Source organism: Muntiacus reevesi, chromosome 12, assembly GCF_963930625.1.
Source record: "Muntiacus reevesi chromosome 12, mMunRee1.1, whole genome shotgun sequence".
Lineage (NCBI taxonomy): Eukaryota > Metazoa > Chordata > Mammalia > Artiodactyla > Cervidae > Muntiacus > Muntiacus reevesi.
In genome coordinates this window covers 57,889,747-57,900,823 of record NC_089260.1, presented here as the reverse complement: position 1 = coordinate 57,900,823, position 11,077 = coordinate 57,889,747, and the positions used below count along the sequence as shown (strand labels likewise).

The window sequence follows — 11,077 nt, the reverse complement described above, 5'->3', positions numbered from 1 at the left end:
TGGGATGTGATGAAGGACAGGGAAGCCTGGTGTGCTGCAGTCCATGGGGTCACAGAGAATTGGACACAACTTAGTAACCAAAAAACAACGATATGAAATTTATGTTAACTAGTAATTGTTTTGAATATCATGCTAATTCTTTTTCATAAAAAATACTTGATATTATTATAAGATATTTTCATTAAGGCTAATGGAAAATTAAGGGAAAAAAAGAAGATGTGTTAAAATGGTTGAGAAAGTGTTAAGAAGGCACAGATATACTGAACTATGAGTTTAAGTTTAGATAGTGGTTGAACGCCCTCATGCCTATTTCTCTGGCTGCATTTAGAAGCAGGAAATTGGTTCTAGAGACACTGTGTTTTTATATAATCAATAAATACTGAAATGCTCCTACTTTTAAAGATAAGAAACAACTATATGTCAGAGATGGCAGTAAGTAGATATTTGCAGCTCTTTCAAATACAATCTTGAAAAGCAATTTTGAAAAATAATAATTAAATGAATGACAAAATTTTCATCGACAAAATATGTAATTTATGTCATCAAGTTATAATTTCATCAAATTGCCCTTTTATTTGCTAACAATTTAGTCTTACCTAACTTTACTAACATCAACTTCCTTATGCTTTCCAGTCAAACCAAACCAGGCTCACAATCCACAAGACTTATATTTATGGAAAATAATATATTATGTGGCATGTTCAATTCTACTGAAAATGGGCCATCTCTTTTCTTTCAAAGGCAACAGTGATAACCCAGTGGCAATGTACTCTATTCCACTCACACATACTTATCAAGTGCTCATCAATCTCACACAACAGAAAATGACAAAAAGGACTAGAGAGTTTACTGTTGCAAAGGTGGAGAGGAGCAGTAATTCGAATTGTATCAAGTCTTCTGTTTTGGAACGCACTATTTATTTTACTTTGAAATCTCATTTACCTAAAAGGTTATATTTTGACTCCACATTTTTTAATGCTGACAGGGTGTCAATTTTCTATGATGACTCTTAGTTTTAAGTTTATCACATACTTAAAGGAAAACTGTCTAAAGTATTTAAAATGAAACAAGACAGGATTTCTGAGTATTTAAGTCTATGCCTATCTTTTAGATATTACAGTGACCACTAGAAGTATCTGTATTGGATATTTCATACATCAATTTATCTTATTATTTCTCTGATAAATAACTTGCTTCCTTACTTCACACTGTGAATCAAATGCTAAGTTCCAGAAACAATTATTCATGCATGTAGCTTTTTAACTGAAAAGAGAAAGACTTGTCAACCTTTTTTTCAAGAGATAACCACATTATAGACAACTTGTAATTATTTCTGTTGAAGTTTCTTCCCCAGAAGACCTTGGTTAAATTCCTGGGTCAGGAAGATCCACTGGAGAATGGATAGGCTACCCACTCCAGTATTTTGGGACTTCCCTGGTGGCTCAGATGGTAAAGAATCTGTCTGCAGTGCCGGAGACCTGGGTTCTATTCCTGGGTTGGGAAGATCCCCTGGAGAAGAGAAAGGCTACCCACTCTAGTATTCTGGCCTAGAGAAGAGAATTCCATGGACTATACAGTCCATGGGGTCACAAAGAGTCAGACATGACTGAGAGACTTTCACTTCACTTCACTTCCCCAGTTGCAAAGTATGGTTCAGAGTGGATGGTGGGGATGAGCCCCCCTGGAGAGAGGGTCTCATGCTGCCCTGGATCCCATCCGGGTGCTGAGCGGAGGGAGAGGGACCTGGACGTGTGCATCCTCGCCCCGCCGTGGCAGGGGCTTCACACTTCACAGGAGCCAAGGGAGACGGTCCATTGCCTCCTCCTGTCTCATCCTTCCGTCCTCACAGGGGTTGTGGACACAGGGTCCCCCACAGGACCCGATGCCTCCTCTCTCATACTGGTTTGCAGTCTCCTGACACTCGGTGCTGTGCTTGACGGCCTCTCTATGTCTTTTCAGACGACATCCTGTGGGTGCCGTAGCACATGGATTTCCGGACTGCCTGTGAGGAGGTAAGTCCCACGCCTTTCTGCTTTTTGATTAGGGAGCTGGGGGTGGGCACTGGCCCTCCTTCATGTCCATGGTGCCTGGCCTGCAGCAGAGGGGTGGGTGAGGGCCCATGGGGTCCAGAGCACAACCTGTCTCTGAGAGACTGGAAGACATGGAGGGTCTGTGAAGCCTTGGACTTCTTCCTGCAAGAAGGGAGCATGTTTCCTTGGATTGAGCTGTCCTCCTCCCTAAGCTGTGCGCTGAAGGTTTCAGATAGTGGGAGCCTTTAAACTAATTCTTTTCACATAAATGGTTAGATTCCACTATTCTTTCACTATTTCAGTGATGTTTAACTATTAATATTGGTGATTCTGACTCTGTGGAGCTGCCATCATGTTCTGTGTGAGCTAAAGTGATGCATTGCTCTGTCAAGGGTGTTAAAGCCTGCTCAAGTGTGCAGTCAACAGTGCGTGAACTTGGGCCCTCAGAGAAGGCAATGACTCTATTTTAGGAAGAAAGATTATCTTTTCATGTGACATTCAAGGCATTGTCTTTGCGCTCTTCAGGCAAAAGGCGAATATTCATATGTTGAAATATGTTGTATTTGCTAATGTATAAATAACCAAAGAAAACACCTTTCAGTTCATACTTTTTTAAAAAGGTAAATTATTATTTTATTTTTTAATTAATTAGTTTATTTTATTTTTACAACATTGTGGTATTTTTTGCCATACATCAACATGAATCAGTGACAGGTGCACATGTGTCCCCTGTGCTTTTTTTTTTCATGCATTTTTTAAAAAGGTAAATTATTGTTCGAGAAGCTTAAATGTAGATGCATAAATTTTAATCCTGTGTCATTTTTAGTTGTAAATATAGTACATGGTATCATACACCATGGATTTTCCAGGCAGTTCAGTGGTAAAAAAAAATCCACCTGCCAAACAGGAGACTCAGGTTCAATCCCTGAGTTGGGAAGATCCCCTAGAGGAGAGCATGACAACCCACTCCAGTATTCTTGCCTGGAGAATCCCATGGGCAGAGGAGCCTGGAGGGCTATAGTCCATGGAGTCGCAAAAAGTAGGATCTGACTTAGCAAGTAACTGAACAACAAGGTATTCTTAATTTTGAATGAGCGTAGTAAACCTACCATTTCCATTGAAGTGTTGTCTTAGTTCTGGGCAGTGAAGCCCTCATCAGTCTCAACACGTGTTGTGTGAATGAGGCAGCCATGAAACACCTCAGAGACTCCCGTGGCAGAGACTGGACAGTGGGCAGTGTTTCTAATGCACAGTTCACCTGGACTTGAGCTGCCAAAATATTGACTCCTGGATGGGTTCTTACACAGAAGGTTTTGATTCACTGATTTGAAGCAGATATCAAATCCCCTTATGTTTCAGCTGTATGTTACACCAGTGATACCTTCGAGGTTCTCGCTCCCTTGCTTCTGTAGTCAACATTCCTGCTCTTTGGCACGGATCCCTTGAGGGTGCTGCCATTCTGACACCCCCAGAGTGGAGCAGCTTCTTAGAGCTGTCAGAGCAGTTCCCATGTGTCTCCCACCTGCTGGTTGGACCGGAAGGGCTACTGGACGATATGATGCTCTGAAGATGAGCAAATCACCTCGAAGATGGGCTGAAATCAGAGCTTGCCAGAAATCCAGTCTTAGAACTTTTCCATGAACTGACATGTAAAGACACTCTAGCCTGTCTCTCACTCTGCAGAGAAGCAGATTGAGAGATTTTATGAAATGCTGAAAAATGCAGCAAAAGACCTGGGCACTGGGAAAGATTGAAGGCAAAAGGAGAAGAGGACAGCAGAGAATGAGATTGTTAGCTAGCATCATTGACTCAATGGACATGAACTTGAGCAAACTCCGGAACATAGTGAAGGACAGGAAGCCTGGCATGCTGCCGTTCATAGGGTCACAAAGAGTTGGACATGACTGAGTGATTGAACAGCAACATGAAATGCTGAGTTCTATTTAATGGATTCAGCAAAAGCAAAACCATAATGTGCCACTTGGAAAGTCTAAGTTTTGTCCTCTTTCTAGAGTCCTGCATCACTGAAAATTATATCAAAGATATATTAAAGTAAGCTTATTTTCTCTTGACTGCCAATAAGCTACAAACAATGAAATTTTGATATTCATGTCCACAGAGAGATTTACTTAGAATGTTGCCCTACAAATGCCATGATATCTCCTCTTTGTGAAGAAATAGAAATATGACTAGATAAGTTTCATGTAGACATCTTAATTATCTAATACAGACTATTTTTGAGAAGGAGGATTATTTATTGTTTAAAAAATTCTTCTCTTAAGAAGAAAAAGTTGTAATTATTTTTATTGGCATTCAGTAATCTGAAAAGAAGCAAAAATTAGGAGAGAATACAATAAGGACAAACGCAAAACCCACAATGCAGAAGAAGCAGTGTATGCACAGCCAGGCATGATTACTGCTTCTTTACCTTAAAAGTATCATCAAAATGTGCAGTAGTAGGTCCACATTCCCTTTTCAGTCCAGGCTCTCCTCACGATTCACCTTCACATCCGTCCTCCATAAAATATCATAGGTGTTGATGTGAAAATACATGCTTCTTTATAACACACACTTACTAATTTAATAATTTCTGCCTATATATAATTTGATTAGTCTCTCATATAATAAAATATAATCTGTGACTGATTCAATCAACAAATATTGAAAGAAACTCTACTATGAGTAAAAGACTGTACTAGGTCCTATAGATTAATAATCCTTAAAAAGTGAAAACAGTAATAACTTGCTAAGATTTTCTAGAGATAATAGTATATATAGTGAAGTCAAATGATGTGACATGGAGCTAAATGTTATGGTATCACTACATGTGATGCCTAAATACAACACTAACTGACTCTTAGGTGAATGTTCTTACCTGACGAAGGCCTTGAGCTCCAAGAAGAAAGGACTTGCCTTTGGACTGGATCACAGCCTTGTCTAACTCAATGAAGCTGTGAGCCATGCTGTATAGGGCCACCCAAGATGGAGGGGTCATACTGGAGATTTCTGACAAAATGTGGTCTACTGGAGAAGGGAATGGCAAACCACTTCAATATTTTTGCCTTGAGAACCCCATGAACAGTATGAAAAAGCAAAAAGCTATGACATTGAAAGATGAACTCCCTGCTTGGTAGGTGCCAAGTATGCTACTGGAGATGAGTGGAGAAATAACTCCAGAAAGAATGAAGAGATGGAGCCAAAGCAAAAACAATGCCCAGTCTTGGAAGTAAAGTCTGATGCTGTACAGAACAATATTGCATAGGAACCTGGAATGTTAGGTCCATGAGTCAAAGTAAACTGGAGGTGGTCAAACAGGAGATGGCAAGAGTGAACGTCAAAATTTTAGGAATCAGTGAACTATAATGGACTGGAATGGGTGAATTTAACTCAGATGATCATTATATCTCCTACTGTGGGCAAGAATCCCTTAGAAGAAATGGAGTAGCCTTCATAGTCAACAAAGGCCTTTGGATGGAAGGGTCTCTGAAGGCTTCAAGGAGCTGCACTTCTTGTATAAGAGCTTGAAAAGTGGCTGGAAGTTAGCAGAGGAGGAGGCTGGGTCAGACACAGTGCAGCAAGGAAGGGAGGGGATGAAATGAGGCTACAAGCGTCTTGTGTGGGCGACACTTGGTACGATCAGTTCTGCTACCACAGACAGAGCCACACAAGGGGTCACATATCACTCACAACTGCAGGCTTAAGGAACAGATAACTTACACTCAGCAACCAAAACAAAGAAATAGGAGGACTCCTGAAAGACTACTGGCCATGCATGTGGTGGTCTCCACCTGGCTTTGTACAGTTTCTTCTGTCATCTTACAGATATTACCTTTCAGGGTGAAAGGAACATAGATATTAAAGTTTAATGAAAACAAAATTTGTGTTCTTTCAGGGCCTAGAACCTGAACTTAAGAGGTTTTCTATTTCATGTAGGAAGTCAGTGACAGTCTACTTTTTGAATTTCCAAAAGTACTTGATTTATGCTAAGCACACATTCTTAATAAGTTTACATGTGAGGTGTGTTTTTAGAACAAAGGGTAAATCAATGTAAATTCATGAACACACTTCATTAACTCACAGAAAAGAAATCAATGACTAGATGCTTAAAAGCATTGCCTTTTGAGTAACGAAGAGGCATTGCTTTTTAGTATTCCTCTAAGGAAACAGACTTCAGCGTGGGGTTTGCAAAATTCAGTGCAAGGTAGGATCGTCCATCAGGAACAGGAAAACGGCCTTTGAAGACATGTCATTTTTCAGATTTTATAATCACATACTGTGCTTGTAGGTTATATGCAGCACATGCATGTCCTCATGCAGGTGTGATGTAACCACAGGTTAAAAAGGTTGAAGACAAACAACTTAGGTCCTGAGTTTATGCTAAAATGCGGGACTGGTCATTATTTGGGTGAGTTTTTATTCTTGAACAACCTGGGTCCCCAGACCTGTAAAGGCTTCGCAGCCAGGGCTGATTTAGTTCATGCTGCGCAGGCAGCACTCTCAGGGACTGTTTCCCATTCTCGACCCCCAAGACTGCATGGGGGACAAGGGTGTGTGGATCCAGCCCTCCCACCCTGTGTCAGCTCGTGTCTTTAGCTCCCTCCGCAGCCCAGCTGTGGCAGGAAGGGCGTCCCCCAGGCCCAGAGTGGCTTCTGCAGCCACTTGCCATCACTCTGATCCAGGAAGCACCACTATTCAAGGCTGAGTTCTTCCCAGAGCTTTGGTGAGAGACATTGATAGCCCTGTTATTGTGTACAGGAAGATGGGGAGGCATCTTTACAGAGATCTCTGCCAGAGGACACCAGGCCCAGGTTCAGACCCCACCTCCTGCCTGTCTCCACGCCTCTGCTTTTGTCCCATCTGCCAGAACCACTGGGGGACCAAAGTCAAGTGAATAAATGAATACATCTGGGCACACAGTCAGCTTTATATAGTGAATGAACTGTGTGCCCACCTTCCACAGTGATGATGCCAATCCAGCAGGCTGCTCTGAGCCAGGAGAGTGTCTGAAATGGATATTACCCATCTTCTTGCAGCTATTGAAGCAGTTCTGGGCCTGACCCATCCGCTTGGCCCCCAGAGTCTCCTGCCCGAGGTCTATGTTTCTGCCAGCAGTAACTGTGTTCTCACTTTCCCAGTTCCCATCCACCATCTTCTCTGGTCTAAGAAATAGATTTACAAGACCCTACTCTAAGTGTATTGTGCAGTGCCAACCTGCAGGGAACACGGTTCAGGGACCTTGACCTCCCTCCCCCCGCCCCTCCTCCTGAAACGTCTTCTGGTTTGGCCCCTGTCAAACTCCATGGGCTCCACATCAGGGCTGTGTTCTTCATCACATGGACTCTGCATTCTCATGCTTCTTTATTTTTACTCAAATTTCCCCCTTTTGGATAAAATAACTTTTGCCTTCTCTACTTACTGTTTTCTCAACTTATTTTTTCAAGACAAGCCACCTCTTTCTGTCCACAAAGCCTTCTCTCACACGTCTTCACTCATGAATAGCTAATTCATTCCTCTACATTTCTCCTATATCAAGTACTGAAACATCATATTGCACCTTATTTGTATATTTGGTTGAGTAGGAATATTATAAGCCCAGAGATTATCATCTAATTCATGTCTGACTCTTTGTTAGTTACATTGTATTTGAAAAACAAATGCATCTGTGGGATTTTTAATGTAATTTCATGTCCATGAGCTGTATTTTCATAATAGAATATATGTAACATTTATATGGAAACACATATTTTAATGTTAATTTATTGCTAGCTTCATTATCTCTCAGTTTGTCATTTTCTCCAAATAGAAATTTATTGGTATATATATTTATGGCACATATATTACATTCTAATAGAAGCTACCTCATTCTTTATCTCCCGTCACTTGTGCTCTGAGAAGCCCAGCATGGTTCTAGGCTCGCATTCTGTTTTCTGGACAACTCTCCAGTAATTAAGGGCCATCGCACATATAGTTTGAGTGGATGGAAATGTGACCACATCAGAAATGTGATGAGAGAAACCTCCGAGCTGTGCTTTATTTCCTTAAGCTTTCCCTGGATGATCTTCAATCTCTCTTTGATGTGAGACAATAATGTGTTTATAGGGTCTCAGGGAAAAGCCCCTCTTTCCTCCTCGAATTGAGGCAGAGCTTTATCTGTGAGTGCCAGCTAGTTCGTGATTCTGCTAGGGGAATGGTATGGAATGTTCTGTCCGTTGAAAAACCATCAAACGCACCCAATTAAATTCCCCGGGCTTTGATGTCATCTCCTCCCTTTTTCTCCTGAGCATTTCAGGCAGTGTGATATCGGCCCCTGGCCAGGATCACATTGTAAGCATGAGAGAATTTGCCTTGTGAAAAATGTACAAAACTTGTGTTCTGTATTAAAGAAAATAAATTCTGCTTTTGGTGAAATATCAATACTTTTGTCTTCTAGACATACACACTTGAGCTGAGATCTGGGGGGATTAATGGATATGATTTATGGGGGCCCGACTGTGTGTGGTCTCAGAGGAGACACTAGGACCATCACAGTTCCTGGAAAAACTTGTTTTTCCTTAAAAGACATTATAACATTTACAGAATAATTATAGGCCAATCTAACCACATATAATAAAGGGCATAATGGTGTGTACCCCACGTGGAATAAAACAGTTTACAGAAAATTCTCCCTAGAAGCCACAATGTCTCAGTATATTCTCATCAATGCTGTGAAAATCTCTTAAAGAAACCAACCCCTAATAATCCATGTGTAATTTATATTCCAAGAGAAAGTTCAGTATTATTTACCTGGGATTTCTTGCTACTTAACTACTAAGGATAAAAATATATTTCTACGTATGTATCCATTTATCCAAATTAAGAATGACTCAACGTGGTGCTAGTGGTAAAGAACTCACCTGCCAGTGCAGGAGACATAAGAGACGCGGGTTTGAGCCTTAGGTCAGGAAGATCCCTTGGGGAAGGACATCCACTCCAGTATTCTTGCCTGGAGAATCCCATGGACAGAGAAGCCTGGTGGTTTACAGTCCATGGTGTCACAGAGTCGGACATGACTGAACTGACTGAGGATGCAGTGGGGATGGGGTAGCGTGAGGATATGTTGTTTTTTTCAGTGTAATGAAAATGGTCAGAACTTGTTTATAATGATGGCTGTGTATTGCTCCACTAAAACATCAAATTGAACACTTTAAGGGGTTGAATTTTGTAATGTATACTGTGTGAACTGGATTTCAATAAAACCATTACGAAAAAGAGTTATGTAGATTGTAAATATTAAATAAATGTTCACTATTTTTCAAATATAGCATATAAGCTATAATTCTAACGTTCCAAATCTTTGTGGGGATTTTCTGATATCTCTATGAGGCCTACCTGGTATGACAATCCTAGACAAACCTGGACAGTTATTAAAAGCAGAGACATCACTTTGCTAAAAAAAGTCTGTATAGTCAAAGCTATGGTTTTTCCAGTAGTCATGTATGGATGTCAAAGTTGGACCATAAAGAGGACTGAGCACTGAAGAATTGATCCTTTCCAACTGTGGCACTGGAGAAGACTCTTGAGAGCCCCTTGAACAGCAAGGAGATCAAACCAGTCAATCCTAAAGGAAATAAACCCTGAATATGCATTGGAAGGACTGATGCTGAAGCTGAAGCTCTGATACTTGGGCCACCTGATGCAAAGACTCGACTCATTGGAAATGACCCTGATGCTGGTCACAAGTGAGGGTAGGAGGAGAAGGGAGCAACAGAGGATGAGATGGTTGGATGGCATCACTGACTCAATGAACATGAATTTGAGCAAACTCTGGGAGATGGTGAAGGACAGGGTAGCCTGGTGTGCTGCAGTCCATGGGGTCGTAAAGAGTTGGACACAACTTAGCAACTGAACAACAGCTTGGTGTGAAATGGTTATGTTTTTCTCTGTACCTGTTCTGTTTCAGGCTCATCTGACTACATTTCTTCTAGCTTTCTTGATGTTTTGCTAAAAAGGCCGTAAAAATATAATCTATGAACTGAGTATAATTCTTTCTCTGTTTTGCTCTTTTTTGGCTTGAAGACAAAGACGGGGATCTGTTTGCTGCAGGATGGTAACCAGGAGCCCTTCAAAGTGCGGCTGCACCTGGCTAGGGATATCCTGATGATCCAGGAGCAGGACGTGACATGTGTGTCCGGAGAGCCTTTCTATTCCGGTGTAAGTATCTCTTCCCTCTCTTGAAGTTTTCTCATTTTTTCTGTCTTGCCATGAATAAAAACATCTATTCACAGAAAATACTTAATATTTTTCCTTTATTCTCAGAGCCAGTAATTTTTGTCTACAGTGTAGTAAGCAGCGTCCTTGCATATGGATTTGTACTGGGTCCCAAGACATACATGGGGGCCCATCTCCAGTCTGGGGTCTTGTTGACTCCGAGTTGTCACTGTGTGGTGGTGGGACACTTGTGTTTGTGATCATGAGGGAGCGGGTTGTACCGTTCCTACCCAAGGACTAAGTGAAAACATCACGTGGCAGTTTCCACTCTGAACTCACCTTACATCTCACTGAACCTTCAGAGGGGGGAGTCTCCGGGGAGCAGGAGGTGGTTCCTGAACACATGTCAAGATACTCCCCGGGGCTTGTGAGTGGAAGATTCTGTGGACCTCACAGAGTCACGCTGGGTGCTGTGCAGGCTCTGTCTCTGCCCTCAGCAGTGGACACAGGAATCTGCTGCTGGCCACAGCCCCCTGGTCAGCCTCCTCACTGAAGTACAGCTCTGGAGACAGGCTGAGGAGTGTTCAGTGGTGAGGTGTTCAGGCTGAGGGGTGTTCAGTTTCACTTGAGTACATTTAAAGATCTTATGAGCTTTATTCAGTGATTCATGAGGCCTTTCCTGGTGGTGCAGTGGTAAAGAATCCACCTGCAGTGTAGGAAATGCAGGTTCAATCCCCAGATCTGGAAGATCCCCTGGAGTAGGAAATGACAACCCATTCCAGTATTATTGCTTGGAGAATTTCATGGACAGAGAAGTCTGATGGGCTTGGGGTTGGGCAGTACTCATCTGGCAACTAGGA

General features: G+C 41.8%; 1 protein-coding gene across 2 annotated transcripts in view; it reads left to right on the top strand.

Annotated features, from left to right (window-relative positions):
- Positions 1 to 1,985: 1,985 nt before the first annotated feature.
- Positions 1,986 to 11,077, top strand: part of SNTG1 (syntrophin gamma 1) — a 135,566-nt gene continuing 126,474 nt past the window's right edge. For both annotated transcript variants that reach the window (XM_065903334.1, XM_065903333.1), the window contains exons 1-2: positions 1,986 to 2,012; positions 10,086 to 10,220. In XM_065903334.1, the coding sequence (XP_065759406.1) occupies positions 1,986 to 2,012; positions 10,086 to 10,220 (162 nt within the window). The remainder of the gene's footprint in view (positions 2,013 to 10,085; positions 10,221 to 11,077) is intronic.